The sequence below is a fragment of the Taudactylus pleione genome, unplaced genomic scaffold (genome assembly GCF_031769625.1).
Source record: "Taudactylus pleione unplaced genomic scaffold, aTauple2 ptg000677l, whole genome shotgun sequence".
NCBI lineage: Eukaryota > Metazoa > Chordata > Amphibia > Anura > Myobatrachidae > Taudactylus > Taudactylus pleione.
In genome coordinates, this window is record NW_028285079.1 from 2,006,174 (window position 1) to 2,024,349 (window position 18,176).

Genomic DNA, 18,176 nt, shown 5'->3' on the forward strand with positions numbered 1-18,176 from the left:
AAGGGGATGCGTGGCTTAACAATGTGCAAACGACGCAAGCTAGCGTCGTGAGCACATTGCCAGAAAATACATCCACGACGCTGAATTGCAATACGGGCGAGCCGCAAAATGGCGCGCAAGTGTGGCAAGGTAGCATCGTGGAGAGTATTGCCAGCAGTTCACGCTCACCTCCCCCACCTAATGTGGATGGAGGTGCAGGTACAGTTACCAAAAATACCCATAAAAATGTAACAAGCAACTTGTGCCCTTTCTTAAGCAACTATAAAGAAAATGTTCATGATGCGGATGATGAGCCTATTGTAATGTCTGCCATTTCCCATGCTGTGCAGATGATAGATGCTGCATCACCACAATCACGAGTGGTGCAGCCATCTCCATCGGTAACAGCAAGGGAAGTGTTAATGCCCTCTGCACCCGTAGAGGAAGTTGTTCATACCATACGTAGCAGCAGCAGACTAAACCCCCAGCCAGGTAATCAGGTCAAAAGGTAGCAGCGCTACCGGTCTGCATCCCATTCGAACAATAACTGTTCCAAATGGGAATGCAGACGCAAACGGTATAGTGCCCACGAGGGAAGTAGTAATGCATTGTCCTTGGACAAGACCAGAACTAAATTCCATCATAAATGATTTCCCCGATCCCAAAAAGGAATTAGCCAAATGTCAAAGATTTTTGAGAAATTTGGGTAGTTCACATGAGCCCACTAATAAAGATTGGCGCGTGGTGTTAAGGGCCTGTAAGCCACGCAATACCGACGTGACAAAATTTATCACGGATTGTGTATTAGATGGTGACGTTCCCTTAACAGACCAAGTAAACCAAGGTAACATTTCCCGCATTGTAACTCAATTGGGTATATATTTTCCAGTAGTAGTTAACTGGAACAAAATTTTCACCATTAAACAGAAAGAGTGAGACTGCAGAAGATTACTGCGATCGGGCTCTGCAGGCTATCACCCAGTACACTGGGATAGAAGATATTAAAGATAGCACTCACCACAGGGGAATGATAGTTACAGTACTTGTGGATGGTCTGAAATAGAGTTTAAAAACTCGGGTTCAGACCTCACAGTCTGGCTGGCGGGGACTTACAATAGATACCCTCATAGAAACCGCCATTGAACATGATAAAAACATCTCCAAAAAGAGAGAAGCCCAGAGCGAGAAACTAATGGCTGTCAGTATACAAGCGCTGGAGGGAATGACGGTAACATCACAGCCAACAGACACAATTGCACTTGCACACACACCCACTCTCACTAACCCGACTCAACAAACACCACTCTATCCCACTAAACCGATGCAACCACAGGTCCCAGGCTATCCACCAACTTCTTATCCTCCACAATACCCTTACCCTCCCTATCCTTACCCATATCCACCACCTTTACCCTCTGCGCAAACCTCACAACACCACGTCTTCACCCGAAACACAAACCTGTTTTAACTGTAAACAAACAGGACACTTAAGTAGAAACTGTACAGTAAAAGGAGTAGGGATCCCACATCAGGGAAGACCTAGATATCCCCATAAGGGATATGCACAGAGGCCAGCAAATGTTCAGCAGGCACCAGCTCCAATTGTAGCTGTAAATGCTTTATTGGAGAATGGTAGCCAACGCTAGGGATCAGGTCATACCTGTAGTCTACAGATGGTCAGGTTAACGGGAAGTACTAGGGAAGAACCGGTCATGATGGTTGATGTAGCTGGTACTGAATAACCTTTTCTTGTAGACACAGGGGCGACCAGGTCGGTTATAAAATCTCCCGTTAATTTGTAGGTGACCGAGACAGTACCAGCCATGGGTGTAACAGGTAAAGTGGAACATTATCCTTTAACAAAGTCCACAGAGGTTACTATTGGGCCGTTGCATACCAGGCATTCTTTTCTCCTGGCTGTTGCGGCTCCTACTAACCTACTGGGCAGAGACTTGTTATGTAAGATGGGATGTGTTATATATTGCACCCCTGATGGTGTATTTTTAGATATCCCAGAGAGAATGGTATACGAGGTGCGGGATATGTTAGACACTCCTCAAAGGATAATGTATCACTCTACCGTTTTAAATGAAACTCCATAACAGGTAGATGAAATGCTGTCCCGAATTCCAGATTCCCTTTTGACTAAAGATGGACAGGACACTGGATTAATGGCAAACGTAAGCCCAGTAATGGTAAATTTAAAAAGCGGAAGGCAAGCTCCAACTAGGGGTTTTTCCAATAATTGAGTGATTATTGCAACAGGGAATTTTAGTTCGTACAGCTAGTGTAGCCAACAGCCCCATCTTTCCAGTGAAGAAGAGTGGTGGGAGCGGTTATAGGCTGGTACAAGACCTTAGAGGTGTTAATAAGGTAGTAGAAAGCCAATTCCCCGTAGTGCCGAATCCAGCTGTCATTTTGATGCAAATCCCACCAAATGCAACCCATTTCACTGTCGTTGACCTCTGTTCAGCTTTCTTCTCTGTGCCTCTCCATCCTGACTGTCAGTATCTATTCGCATTTACATACAGAGGTTTACAATACACATGGACACGATTACCCCAAGGTTTCGTAGACAGCCCCAGTATCTTCTCCCAGGCATTGCACGACTGTTTACAATCTTTTCAACCCCAATGGATCTGTTCTAATTCAATATGTGGATGATTTATTGCTATGTTCTGACTCGTTTATGTCATTTTTGAATGATACTAAACTTTTGTTACTTCATCTCTCACAAACAGGACACAAGGTGGCTAAGGACATAATGATACGCACGATTGTATGACATATCTGCACATAATGATACGCACGATTGTATGACATATCTGAATCAGACATTTACTGCTAGACCTGACATACATGACACACCTTTAGAGAATGTCGGTGTAACTTTTTATACGGATGGGAGTTGTCATAGATAAACAGACACAGGTGAATTATGTACAGGTTATGCTGTTGTAAATGACACAGACATTATAGAAGCTAAACCTCTCGGTCCTCCTCACTCAGCCCAGGTGGCAGAGTTAGTAGCACTGACTAGAGCATGTGAACTGACAGCAGGCAAATCTGCTAACATTTACACTGACTCGAGGTACGCGTTTGGGGTGGTGCACGATTTTAGGGCTCTTTGGCGTCTGAGAAATTTTATGACAGCAGCAGGCACACCAGTTGCACATTCCCAACACATAAAACATCTTTTAGAAGCAATCCAACTGCCCAAAGCAGTGGCAGTAATTAAATGCAAAGCCCACACATGTGAGGATGACCCAGTGTCACTGGGCAACAACAGAGCTGATGAAGCTGCAAAATGGGCAGCAGGATTAAAAATGTTTTCTCCAACTGAAACAATTATGTCATTTCAAACTATTGATATGCTGAAATTAATTGAGATGCAAAATTTGTGTTCAATTCAGGAAAAGTCCATTTGGAAGTCCAAGGGATGTGGGCAAGAGTCCTCTGGGCTCTGGAGGGACGGACATGGTAAGCCAGTAGCCCCCAAGGCATATTACCCCAGCCTGGCTGAGGCAGCACACTGTCTGACCCATCTGGGTAAACAGGGTATGTGCAAGTTGGTGAGGGCATACTGGTGCGCACCAGGTTTTTCTTCACAAGCAGAAAAGATAGCAATGTCTTGTTTGACCTGCTTGAGAAAGAACATAGGGAAAGCGATCCCTACTGAACCGTCCCACATTCCACCGACTGATGGACCTTTCCAGGTGATACAAATTTATTTCATCCAATTACCACCCTGCAGGAACCTTAAGTATGTATTAGTGTGCACAGACGTATTTTCTAACTGGGTTGAGGCCTACCCAGCGGCCACTAATACTGCTGCGTTTACTGCCAAGAAAATAGTTCAGGAATTTGTATGCAGGTACGGTATCCCTAAAATCATCGAGAGTGATAGGGGTACTCATTTCACAGGTGATGTTTTTCAAAATGTGTGTAAGCTGATGGGTATTAATAGTCGACTTCACACGCCCTACCGACCGCAAGCCAGTGCTAAGGTAGAGAGGATGAACGGGACTATTAAAAATAAGCTAAGTAAAATCATGACAGAGACTGGACTAGGATGGCCAGAAGCGTTACCTTTGGTCCTACATAGCATAAGGACCACTCCTAGACCTCCACTGAATCTGTCCCCATTTGAAATATTGTTCGGCAGACAACCTCATTTGATTATAAGTCCACAGGAAGATCTAAAGGGTAACAACAAGGTAACTATGAAGTATCTTATATCAATGAGTAAGCAGTTAAAGCAACAGCAGCAGAAACTGAAATTGTTTTCCAATGATATGCCTGAAACTAACTGTCATGATGTTGAACCAGGAGAATATGTAATGATCAGAAATTTCTTGCGTTCAGGTTGTTTGACTGATCGGTGGGAAGGTCCGTACCAGGTGCTGCTGACAAGTACATCTTTGAAGGTGGCCGAGAGAGATACCTGGGTCCATTCCACTCACTGCAAAAAGGTCAATCAACCGGTGGAGAAACAAGTCGGAGACAAAGCTGATAGCGTGGACCTGTCACTCGCGAGCTTGTTCCGGGAGGATTGAAAAGGTCGTAGTAAGATACCTGAACTGAGAGAAATTTGCAGGTCTTGTTGTGACAATGGACGGGCCTGCTGTGTTCATTTTCATATTCTCTTTTAGAGTGTTCACTATCCTGGTCAGTCTGGGGATATCCAGTGTCTGTGACGGGGGACCGATTGAGGAAACGGGAGCTGATGGCAGTGCTGATGGAGTGGAATCAGGAGGAATGCAATGCCAATCAGGGGAGTCTTTTTCCAATCTTAGTACTGTTATTGTTAAAAGAGCTGTCATTCTGGATACTCGGGGAAGGTGTGGAGGTTTATCGTCTGAAGATTCCTGTATTTGTGAGCTTTGTGGGTCCCTAGTTGATGAGAACTGCATCCAACGGTGCCAACCTAAATATAATCCATACTGGGGTGGGTATCCTCTAGAGGATTATCATAGCATGGTAGGCAAAGTGTTAAATCAAACTGATTGCTGGGTGTGTTCACATGTGCCCCAGGGGTGGCATAACGTAGGGTTGGTGCCATTTCCGCTGAATATCACGGAAATTTTAGAATTGCAAAAAGGGAAAACATTGGATGGAAAATTTCTATCATCCAAACCACCTCATTTCAAACTATCAATTCCAAGTAGATAGATCATTTTTGTGTCTAAACATAACCAGCCCCAATAAACCCGGGAGTTGGGAAGTGACGGGGAATAGCTAATAATGAGTCCATAACCCATGATCTGCTGCGCTCCATTAAGTCTGGTGGGAAACATTTTAGGTATCGGTATACATTGAGTTCCACCAAAGAAATTATTGGTAAGGTACCAAATGGTTATTGTGCTAAAATAATACAGCCAGAAACTTGCATGTACCAGATGGAAGAACCAGAAATAGGATTGTTTGCAAGGGAAATGTGTTTAATGATAATGATGCATACCATTCCTTATGTTCTCCCTGATAATGTATATTTCATCTGTGGAAGAAAAGCGTATAAATGGCTCTCCCCCAGTTCCGAAGGTTTGTGTTACCTGGGAAGAGTAGTCCCAGAAGTTATGACCCTCACACATGTTGAAAAGCTGGGTATACATAAAAACACACCGTCACCATATCTTCACACACAATATGAACACAGAGGCAAAATAAATATGGTACCTGGTGATATACACAAAGCCACTCAGTTAATCAGTGAGACAACTGGCTTTCAAGTTCTGGTCGCATTGGACCCCACAGGATCGCTCGGGGTACATTAAATTTTAGATATATCCAGGAACTTGCTAAATTAATAGATAATATCACCGAGATGTACGATGACACATTCAGGTATACAGGGATGGAATTGCAAGCGTACAAGAAAGAACTTGTGCAACACAGGCTAGTGTTGAATTATTTAACTGCTGTTACTGGAGGGTATTGCGTAGCATTAGCCATCCAATTTGGAGTAAAATGTTGCACCTATGTCACCAATGATATCAGCGACCCTAAGGAGGTGATAGACCGGAAGATGGATGAAATTCTGCAGCTAAAATGGGAATTTCGCAAGAACCATAACGATTCAGTGGCTGAAATAGGGGAGAAGATAGAAGGATGGGTTTCATGGCTGAACCCAGTGAAATGGTTCTCAGGTCTAGGGGAATGGGTCCAGGAAGTGATTGCCAGCATAGGCAAATTCTTAATCCTTATACTGACTGTCATCATAATAATTGGCATATGCGTCCGGTGTGTTCCAATTGTGTTGAAGTGTGGAAAATGTAAAAACAGAGTGAAACAAAAGAATGAAACTATGATGGTGGTCAGTAATGACAATATGTATACCGAGGTAAATATAGAACTGCATTACAACCCTGAACTAGGAAATACAATCGTTTGATGTATTATATTTAGACATGCATAGAATGTATTATTGAAATGTTATTCATAGAACACCTCAGATAATGTAAAGTCTCAATTCCCCTTCAAGACTGCTTTTATAAGACTGGTGCATTCCCACACCTTTCACATGATCTTCCAAGATCCGCGGTGTGCGTATAATAGTAGTTTTATGTCCCCACCCAGAGACGCATTATTGATGGACTACGAACCACCTTGTGCTATCCCATAATAACACCAAATAATATGTAAATGTAAGCCTAAATTAAATTCTAATAGCAGATTGTGATAGCATGTTTGCTATCAAAGGGTGGACTGTCGAAGCTGACTAATTGGCTGAGACAAGTTCAGTTTAAAATTTAATCGCAGCGATACCATCTTGCGACTGGCCACAAGACGCCATCCTGAAAATGAGATCGCAAGATGACATTTTGCGAATGGCCGCCTAAGCGCCATTTTAGATAAACTCACATTTTAATACATGTGGCGATAATACTATTAGCACCATGCGATTGTATTTTTCACCATATCACATACACACAATTGCGCTGTTAACTAGTCGCATATTAGCGAATGCATAGGACTTTGTATGAAACCGCTGTTTTATTAACTTTATGCGCACGCATCTGCCCCAAGTTAACTAGCATCTTTATATCAAACCCTCAATACCCACACATTACATTATCACACATAAGGTTCAATAAGCTTTAAATGTATGATTTAAGTTGGTTCAGTTAGTTTAAATGCTGAGAAATAAAGAGATTTGATAACTAAGGTATTATACATGCTAAACAAGTCGTGTTTGGTCTTGTATTGATGCGACTCTTTTTACAGTATTCTGGTGTTATCGGTGGGGAGGTCGCATCATGCAAACTCATGTTATGGATCGCAGAGCCTACAAGCAACAAAATGTATATTTCATGAACAACTGTTAGAATGTTGCAGGGGGCGTGAAGACCCCCAGCTGTTAGAGGCAGGGAGAGTATTTGAACCAGCCTGTTAAATGTGCTGTAACAGATGCTTCTCCCCTGGGAACCAATGACATCAGCAACTAACTTCCCTATTGTCCTGTTTATTCTGGGGGGGTATAAATATATGTGCATGAACGCTGATTCTCAGTCTTCATGCCAATATGCCAATATGACTAGGGGTCTCTTGCTGATGCCTATCTCCGGGTCCGGAAGCACCTGCGTATGTATACTGTACTTGGGTCTGTATAATTTTCCTTTTGCGCCTAAATTGTGTATGGATCAATTGCGTGTAACTGTCTGAACTTTTACCTGAATAACACTTGTACTTTAGAACCACAGATTCCACGTCTAAGTCTTTATTTATGGTATGACTGCGTACGCAAATTAGCGTCATCCTCAGAAGGTATAGGCAGGATATTAGAAGGTATAGGAAGGTGTGTATAGAGGTTCTGATCCAGTATCGTTACTATATAAATATTGCTTTTCACCCATACCTACTGCCGTTATACATTCACTTACCTTTGTGAGGCACAGGAAATTCTGTTGAAGTCATTCCGATTCCTGGAAAAAGAAAGAAAGAAGAGTAAAAAGGTATAATATTATATTGTTATACCATATACAATAGGTTTGGGCTTACCCAATCGGGACCAATTTGAATCCATATCTAGCTTGGGTGGAGGCACTAGAAGTTGGTTAAAACACTCCATATCAATAGACTTTGGTGTAAAATGTAGGCACTACGGAGATTCAGAAATTTAAAGAGAAGCCTCAGTGTATCACCTGTTTACCATTGAAAATATGTCTCAGATAAAGGGTGAGGAAGTTTTTGAGTGGTGAGTGGAAAAAGGTCTCTGTTAAACTGCTTCGCTATATCAGGAAATCTTACCGATTTTCGGAGTGCTCAGATATTAGCTGTTGATAATTTATATGGAAACAAAGATCCCTGAATAGTGGATAGTTGGGAAAAAGAATCTGGGATGGTGTGCGCTGTGTTAATAGCTACTAAAGAAACGCTAGAGAGGGATAAGATTCCCATTAGAATACTTGTTCCTGCTAGTGAGGGGCAGAAGTGGAGTATTGTATGGCCTGTAGAGAAACCGAAGGGTGGTAAAGGGAGCTGGAGAATCTGAATCTGTTCGTGATCAATTAAACTCGTCTCCTGGGGAGAACACCGACTTAAGTTTGGGATCTAATACAAATTTTAGCCTGGATAATGCTATGGTGACAGTTGTAAAGACTATAGTGGATGAATTTGGGAAAATTCACTATGAGGGAGGGTATAGACGGTTGAGGAGTTTTTCTGGAATTCGACAGGTACCAACAGGAGAATAAAGCTATGAGGCTTGGAAGGACTCTGTACATCAGCTGTCAGAAGAAGGGCTATGCCCTGACGCAATAAAGAAGCAACGGATTGTAGAAAGTCTTAGGGGACCTGCTATGGAAGTCATTAATGCCACTCAGAGGGATGACCCTACTGTAAGCTTCCAGGATTACTTAGCGGCTCTAGACCTAGAATTTGGAACAATAGAGAATGTGGATGATCTTAAGTATCGACTGCTGCACACCTATCAGAATGTGGGGGAAAAATGGACTGCATATTTATGTCACTTTGATAACATAATCCACCAAATTGTTGAAAAAGGAGGGATGACAGTGGAGGAGGTGAATGGAAAAGAGAATGCAACAACTAATTGAAGGAGCTCTTACTAATGATCCTATAGCTCAATGATTAAGATACACAACCGTCAGCAGGCAACCACCTTCTTTTATGCAACTAATGCGAGAAGTTAAATAAAAGGAAGCTTTAGTTGAAACTAGAGAAAAGACTGAAGAAAGTCAAAGTACTGACTATTGAAGTGAGACAACTCCTATTGACAATCTGGCCAAAGAGGTAGAAGAATTATGAGGGGGAAGTGGGACAGTAACTTCAGTTTAAAGAAGAAATAAAGAATAGAAAAACTAGAACGCCATTTGGCTTTATGCCCATGAGTAATGCCAACCGTGGAAGAGTAAATAGGTCACAAAGATGTTTCCTTTTTGTAGAAACTTTAGTCATGGAGCATTTGAATGCGATCAGAGGTGTAACATTAGCAAAGAGACTTCTAGATCAACAGAGGCAGGAACGTCTCGGGAAACACCAGTGGGAGAACGATGAACTCAGCGTCGGCTCCCTAGACCCTCAGCAGGAAGTAAATGGGGAATTATCGTGGCCAATGCTCGGTGGCTGAAGGACTGATGGAACCGGCTCCACTGATACCAGCGTTTGTTAATGGAAATCAATGTACTGTTCTGTTGGACAGTGGATCCCAAGTATCCATCATATTGAGGACTGGTATAGTCTAGGGATGTGCAGGCTCGGATAGGTTCGAGTTTGCACGCAGAGTTCGGATTTTTCCCTCCAAAAGAACAGAACTCAGAAAGAGGCAAGACATCATCTTGCATGGACAAACATCATTCCAGGAAAGTCCTGGAATGATGATGTTTGTCCATGCAAGATGACGTTTTGCCTCTTTCTGAGTTCTGTTTTTTTGGAGGGAAAAATCCGAACTCGGCGTGCAAACTCGAACCTATCCAAGCCTGCACATCCCTAGACTATAGTCATTTGTCAAACATCCCAATACTCCCTTTGTCAGGTCTCATCTTATGGGGATTGAGTAATCATAGTTACCCGTATTTAGGATACGTACCCATCACTCTAAAATTTTCACCCAAAGTGGTTGGAGTAAGTGGGCAAATAAACACCATGGCTTTAATTTGTCCAGAAACATATGGAGAAGAAAGAGAAGCTCCCGTCATTCTAGGAACTAATGCAAATCTGTTTAAGATGTTAGCAAATGGTGTTGTGAGGTAGGTGGAACAACTTATGCCGACTCCCTACATATACATCCATCTTGTTTAGAAGTATCCCAGAAAATTGAAAAAGTACAGACTAAAGAGGGCAACAGGATTACCACTGACTTCAAGGAGTGTTTTTTAGAAAGTGAAATCTCAAGCAATAGTAAAGTAGAGTTAGTAAGGACTCTTATACAGCGGGATACTGCATTTTCAAAACATGAGTGGGACCTCGGACTATCCACCAATGTATCTCATCAAATTCGATTGACTGACGAAACACCATTCAGGGAAAGATCTCGTAGACTAGCGCCAGCCGACCTAGAAGATGTGAGACAACATCTGAAAAAGCTACTAGATAGTCAAGTCATTCGAGAATCTGAGAGCCCTTTTGCTTCACCCATTGCAGTTGTAGGAAATAGAACGGGGAAGTACACGTGTGTGGATTATCGCACTCTTAACCAGCGAACTGTTCCAGATCAGTACACCGTGCCGCGAATGGACGAAGCCCTGGATTGCTTACAAGGTAGTCAATGGTTCTCTGTGTTAGACTTGAAGAGTGGATTTTATCAGATCTTAATGGATCCTAAAGATGCTGAGAAGACTGTATTCATCTGTCCCTTAGGATTTTATGAATTCGTGCAAATGCCCGAGGGAACCAAAGGAGCTCCGGTAACATTTCAACGGAGCATGGAAAAAACTGTTGGAGATAAGAATCTCCGAGAAGTAGTGGTGTACCTTGATGACATCATTGTGTTTGGAAGAACCTTAGAAGGGCACAATCAACGACTTCTAAAAGTGCTAGACCGTCTCATCATCCATGGTTTTAAATTCACTATAGAAAAATGCAAAATGTGTCAGAGGTCCGTCAAGTATATAGGTCATATAGCCAGTGGAGATGGGATAGCCGCTGATCCGTCCAAAGTGGAAGTGGAGAGAGAATGGCCTAGGCCGACTAAATTAAAAGAGTTCCGTTCCTTTCTGGGATTTTGTGGATACCAGACAATTTGTACCAAAACTCTCTAAAATCGCAAAGCCCTTAAGCAAAGTTTATCCTCCTCTAAAAAAAATCCTCCCAACGTCAGAGAAGTGAGTTAGGCCCTTTTTATCGGGTTAATGAAGAGTTTGGCGAGAGATTGACTCAGCAATGTGAACAAGCTTTTCAAGAACTGAAAGAAAGTCTCACCAACACACCAGTCTTAGCCTACGCGGAACCTTATATTTTGCATATTGATGCTTCATTTGAAGGGCTTGGGGAAGTTCTGTATCAACAGTATGACTCTGTTATGGATCGGATGGTTAATCAGGCAAAAGTTGTCGGAGGGCTGCTGCAAGTTGACTAGTCGTGGCCTGAGGCAGATGATGCAGCCTTTGGGCCGTTGGAGCAGCCATGAGGGCTGATTGATATGGACTAGTCGTGGCCTGGGGCCCCAGGGCTGGGTGCAGCCTTTGAGCTTGTAAGACTGTGTGAAGTAGTACACAAAAGGTAGAGCTGCAACCAGTGCCGCCGGGGAGGACACTGGCGACGGTGCCCCGGATTGCGCACTTGGGTCGCGAGTAGCGCAATCCCTTCGGACCAAGAGGCCAGGACCAGCAAGTCGTTCAGCAGTACCTCTCCCAGCAGCACAGTGCCCACCGGAGTCTCACAGCTGTGCAGCGGTCCGTGCTCACATATTCCCCGAGGTGATTATTGACTGTCTAGGTGGGAAGGGTTCCTTTGTGTGGTTTTTGATAATAGTCTTAGTCTTTAAATGTGGTTAATGTTAGTGCTACCTGCATATACTGTACATAGTGTGGTTACGGTTTACATGTATAATTAGTGTGTGTGTAATAAAGGTGCTCTTGTACCTTGCTATTGCATGCTTACTGTGTGATCCCTAAACCCATATAAGACCCGGGGTACCGTGCAGAGCTATTTACAGTTGCCTTTTCAAGGCGACGAGGGCCAGTAGGCGAAAATAACGCACACATAAACCCGGTGTATTCAGTCCCAAAAGCTGGGCAGAGCTAGGGGTCTGTATCGTTATACAACCAGGCTCTGTTAACGCAATAGTCCGTAACCCAGTAGCATATAACCACACAGAGGAGAGCCCTTATAACCCGTAATTCCTAGCAGTGTGAAAATGCAGAACAGTGCAGAACTCCGGGCAAGACGTGAGTGGGAGCAACCATACAGAAGGGACCGCAAGCCAGAGCTGCAAGTATTGTGCCAGTCTAAAGTCATCCCATTTGTGGACTCAGACACTCGAGAGATCCTCATGGGCCAGCTAGGGGAGTGGGTGCGAACACACCCTGTGGGCCCGGATGATGAAACCGACGGGGACCCTGTTGTTGAGGGCCCAAATCCGGGGGATCCCATGTGGCGGCCGGAAGATGCAGCTCTTGCTCCGCTCCAAGCATTCCTCGATAGCCTGGAAAGAGGGGGGCCCCGTCCGGGATTCCGAGATGTCCCAACATTCAGGGAGACAAACGGACATTGATACCCATCTTCAAATGTTTGAGAACCTGATGGGGGTTCACAGAGTCAGTCCCGAGGATTGGCCTAAGTACCTAGGCCCCAGCTTAACTCGGGGGCTCAGTATCCAGGCCTGTGCAGAATATACTGAGCTAAAGAAGGAGCTACTGGTCCAATTTCAAATCACTGCTGAGACCTATCGCCAGCAGTTTCGGGAAACCCGGAAGAAAGAGGGGAGCTCCTATGTGGAGTATGGCTCACATCTACGATGCCTCTTTAAAAAATGGACAGAGGGAAAGCAGGCAATCAGTGCAGGGCAGATCATGGACTTGATGGTGCTAGAACAACTCCTAGCCCAGCTGCCCACTGACCTCTGAGAGTGGGTGTCTGACCGCAGCCCAGCCAACCCTGAAGCCGCTGCACAACTGGCAGTTTAATTCCTTGCCAACCGCCCTGGATGGAGGAACTCCCCATTTGTAACCTCTGCCGGGGTGCGTCGGCCTACCACTGTTCCCCAGGCTGTGAATAACCTCACCAAGGCAGCCATTCCTCGATGGGAGCCCCAAAGACCCCTGGTGGCCAGCTTTCCGCCAACTGGGCAGAGGTCACGGCCCCTTGCTGGACACCGTGATTGCTACAAGTGTGGGCAGCCAGGTCACCTGCAGCGAGACTGCCCCAGAGTTCAGCGCCACCCTGCTCCGGTCACCCTAGCCTATGGGTGGCAGTTAGACTGGCGGGATGAGGGTGAAGCAGAGGACCTTTGCACCGAAGCAGATGAGGACTGCGAAGGAGCCATGTGGTGGACATGGTGGTGGGTTCAGGAGGAACCACCCCTAGGAACATGCGAGGCCACATGCAGCCCGTGTGGGTCGAGGGCTGTGAAGTAACTGGACTTAGAGACTCTGGCGCTTCTCTGACACTTTTAGAGCCAGACCTAGTGCCCCTGAGCCTCCTTCTGCAACAGCAGCGAGTGACCATACGGACTGCAGGGGGCCAGGAAAAGGACATCCCTGTGGCCCGGGTCCGGATGGACTGGAAGGCAGGACAAGGAACTGTGGAAGTGGGAGTGCTCAGCGGCCTGCCTGCCAAAGTCATCCTGGGAAACGACCTCTGCCAAGGAATGGTGACCCACTTTGTGCAACCAGTCACCTGGAGCCAAACCCAGAAACAGACCCAAGGAATAGAGAGAGACTGCCAGAGGTCTCCGCCCCGGGACCCCAAGCCAAGGAAGAAGTCATCCTGGCACCTAGTCCTGGAGCAAGGCCCAGAGCCCAAGAGGGTAAGTGAACCAAGTGACCCTGACCTGCCGACTGTACCAGATGTGGGGGAGGGAGACCGGGAAAAGTTTAGAAATGCGCAGACCACTGACCGCTCCCTAGCAGAATTGCGCAAAGCAGCAGAGAAGGGGTACCCTGACAGGGGTGAGAATCAAATAGTCTGGGATAAGGGACTCCTGTATAGGATAGTTGCAATGCGACCTGACTATGGCCCTGGCACATCTCCCAAACAGCTGATAGTACCAGCCGCCTATAGACCCGAGCTATTAGCCCTGGCCCATGACATTCCCGCAGCGGGCCATCTTGGTACCCGCAAGACAAAGAACCAGCTATTGAAGAACTTCTTCTGGCCAGGAGTGTCTCGTGAGGTGAAAGATTATCGAGCCTCATGTGACACCTGTCAGCGTCTAGCGGGATCCCAACCAGAGTCCCCATGCGGCCGATGCCCATAATAGGAGAACCCTTTAGGAGGGTAGCTATAGATATCGTGGGTACCTTGAAAGTACCCAGCAGGTCAGGCAAAAAGGTATATCCTAACCCTGGTGGATTTGGCCACCCGGTACCCAGAAGCCGTGGCTCTCGCTTCCATAGATGCGGAGCACGTGGTACAGGCCCTGGTGGACATCTTCAGCTGGGTGGGGTACCCACAGGAGGTGCTCACTGACCAAGGTCCTCAATTTCAGGGGGAGGTTGTGCAAAATCGTGGGGAGTAAGGGCCCTCCGTACGACCGCTTACCACCCGTATACCAATGGGCTGTGTGAGAGATTTAATTGGACCCTCAAGATCTTGCTCAAGGCGTATGTACACTCAGAGGGGAAGGACTGGGAGAAGGCACTGCCGCAACTCCTGTTTGCCTACAGGGAAGTGCCGCAGGAGTCCACCGGATACTCCCCCTTTCAGCTGTTATACGGCCATCAGGTACAAGGTCCCTTAGAACTGGTAAAAGAAGGATGGGAAGGTACCTTCCAAGATCCCGAACAGCCAGTCCTGCAGTACGTTGAACAACTGCAGGCCCGGATGAAGCGGGTGATGGGACTGGCACGAGAGCACCTAGTCCTGGCCCAACATAGACAGAAAGAATGGTATGACCACCATGCCAGAGACAGAGAACTGGTTCCAGGGCAGAAAGTGATGGTCTTGATCCCAGTGAGGCAGAACAAACTGCAGGCCACCTGGGCTGGACCATACGTTGTCCTGGAGCAGAAGGGTCCCGTAAATTACATAGTAGCCCTTGACAGTGGAGGCCGACAGCGGACATCTTCCACATAAACCGACTGAATGCCTATGTGGAGAGACACGTAGAGGCAATGGTGGTGTGCTGCCCACCTATGGGAGACACAGAGTTAGATCCCCTCCCGGACATGCTAGAGGTCGCCAGACAGAGCCAGGGTGTCGAGGCTGTACATGTGTGAACCCGGCTAGTGCCCCGACAGCAGCAGGAAATGGGGGAGGTGTTCCGAGAGCACGAAGCCCAGTTCACCTGCCTGCCAGGCTGTACCCCGCTAGGCACACATCATGTGGACACTGGGGATGCCAAGCCCTGCATACAGGCCTCATACAGGATGACCTCAGCAGTCAGACAGGTTAAGGCCGAAAAAAATTAAATGCTGCGACTCGAGGTGATAGTCCCTTCCCGTAGTCCCTGGGCGACAGGGGTGGTACTGGTCCCCAAGAAGAATGGCACCACCCGGTTCTGTGTGGACGACTGGAAGCTAAATGGAAGTAACTGTGACCGATGCGTACCCCATGTCACGAATTGATGAGCTATTGGACAGGTTGGGTGGGGCCCGCTATGTGTCTACCTTGGATTTAAGCAAGGGGTATTGGCAAATACCCCTAACCAAGGATGCACAGGAGCGCTCCGTGTTCGCCACCCCCTGTGGCCTTTTTGAATTTATGAAGCTGCCATTTGGGATGAAGAATGCCCCCGGCCACCTTCCAGTGCACTGTAGATCACCTGCTGGAAGGATGCCAGGAGTTCGCCCACGCCTACCTGGATGACATAGCTATATTTAGTAATAGCTGGGGAGTAGCATCTAGCCTACGTCAGGAAGTGCTAAGCAGGATTCAGCGAGCAGGGTTCACCATCCGCCCCGACAAGTGCCAAATGGGAATGTCAGAGGTCCAATACCTGGGGCACTGAGTGGGAGGGGGACAGCTGCGGCCAAAGCCCGCCAAGGTAGAGGCCATTCTAAATTGGCCCAGGTCGGCTTCCCAAAAGCAGGTACGTGCCTTCCTGGGAACTGCTGGTTACTACCGGAAGTTTGTGCACCAATACAGTAACATCGCCCAACCCCTGACAAAGAAGAGACATGCCAGGCAGATAGTGTGGACCCCAGACTGTGAGCAGGCCTTTACTCAGCCTTTACTTCCCAGTGCTAGCCACCCCTGACTTTGACAAGCGTTTCTTGGTTCAGGCCGATGCCTCTGACCATGGACTGGGTGCCATCCTAAGCTAAGTGGGGGAGGATGGCGGTGACCACCCCATCGTGTACCTTTCCCGGAAACTAGTGGAGCGAGAGAAGGCCTATGCCACCGTCGAGAAGGAGGGTTTAGCGATTGTGTGGGCCTTAAAGAAGCTCCAGCCATATCTCTATGGGAAAGAATTCACAGTGCTGACTGACCATAACCCACTGAGCTGGCTTCAGAAAACTGCTGGGGGAAACGGGAGACTGTTGCGGTGTAGCCCTCCAAACTTATAACTTCTCTATCTCTCACAAAAAGGGGAAGGACCATGCCAATGCCGATGGGCTGTCCCGGCAGGAGGAACCTGACCCAACGCCCAGGAGGTCACTGTGTCCGGTCGTCCTGACTGGCCCCGATCCGGGGACCAGCCCCTCGGACGGGATTTAAGGGGAAGGACCATGCCAATGCCGATGGGCTGAACCTGACCCAACGCCCAGGAGGTCACTGTATCCGGTCGTCCTGACTGGCCCCGATCTGGGGGCCAGCCCTTCGGACCGGATTTAAGAAGGGGGAGGTATGTGAGGATCCCTTATGTGATGATCCCCCTTTTTGCCTGCACAGGGATCACACGGAATAGTTACCAGGACAACTGCAGGCGCCTTTAAGTAATCGGCAATGTGTGGGCAAATATCTTGGTTCTTAAATTGCACCCAGTGACCAGGTGAACTCTCTCTCCTGCCTGTTATTCACTCCTAGCCCAGCCCCCACCTCAGGAATGCAGGCTGGCCATAACCTATACACACAGGCACCAGCCCAGTAGGGGGTCCCAGCAGCTCAGGGACATTTACATCTGGGGAATCAAAATCCACCCAATCTCTGCACAGGACAGGAGGGATAAAAAGGGTCTAAAGCCAGGCTTCTGTGTTCTTTGTTCTTGGTACCTGGCCGGCGAAGCAGGACTGATGTGGATGTGGGTCTAAGGCACCTCCAGACCCAGCCAGGATTGTAGACCCTACCGACTTCCAGCAACGGACTTCATCGAAGGGAGACGAGGGACAGATACGCAGCCAAAACTTACTGCTCTATCCAGAGCCGTCTCAGGCACACTGTTAGTGGGCCAGCTGGAGCTAGGTGACTCACAGCGTGCCCTACTCTCGCGAGTAGTGCAATCCCTTTGGGCCAAGTGGCTGGGACCAGCAAATCGTTCAGCAGTACCTCTCCCAGCAGCACAGTGCCCACCAGAGTTTCACAGCTGTGCAACAGTCTGTGCTCACATAGTCCTGAGGTGATTATTGACTGTCTAGGTGGGAAGGGTTCCTTTGTGTGGTTTTGATAATAGTCTTAGGTCTTTAAATGTGGTTAATGTTGGTGCTACCTGTATATACTGTACATAGTGGGGTTACGGTTTACATGTATAATTAGTGTGTATGTAATGCTTACTGTGTGATCCCAGAACCCATGAGACCCGGGGTACAGTGCGGAGCTAAATACAGTTGCCTTTCTCAAGGCGACGAGGGCCAGTAGGCGAAAATAATGCACACATAAACCCGGTGTCTTCACACAGATAACAAACAGAGTCCGACGTCCGAAATTAGAGCACGTACCACATCCAGGGAGGCCTCAGCAGCTGAGAGGTCTGGGGAATTAAAGGCCGGCACCATAATTTCCACATTAATGTGGACATTAAATACCACCTTATGTAGGAAACCAGGTTGAGTGTGAAGCACTGCCCTACCCTTATGAAAAAATCAGAAAGGGAGGGCGACATGAGAGAGCCCCCAAAGTTGACACCCTTCTGGCCGAAGCAATGGCCAGAAGAAACAGTCTTAACTGTTAACCATTTTAAATCCACTGAGCCCAGTGGT

At 46.9% G+C, this 18,176-nt stretch overlaps 1 protein-coding gene across 5 annotated transcripts in view; it reads right to left on the reverse strand.

Moving 5' to 3' along the window:
- LOC148478141 (uncharacterized) overlaps positions 1 to 18,176 on the reverse strand; it is an 82,098-nt gene that overhangs the window by 37,468 nt on the left and 26,454 nt on the right. For 3 of the 5 annotated variants that reach the window (XM_088455893.1, XM_088455894.1, XM_088455897.1), the window contains exon 5: positions 7,860 to 7,901. The exons of the other annotated variants lie outside the window; for them this stretch is intronic. In XM_088455893.1, coding sequence (XP_088312019.1) covers positions 7,860 to 7,901 — 42 coding nt within the window. The remainder of the gene's footprint in view (positions 1 to 7,859; positions 7,902 to 18,176) is intronic. 5 annotated transcript variants of the gene reach the window in all.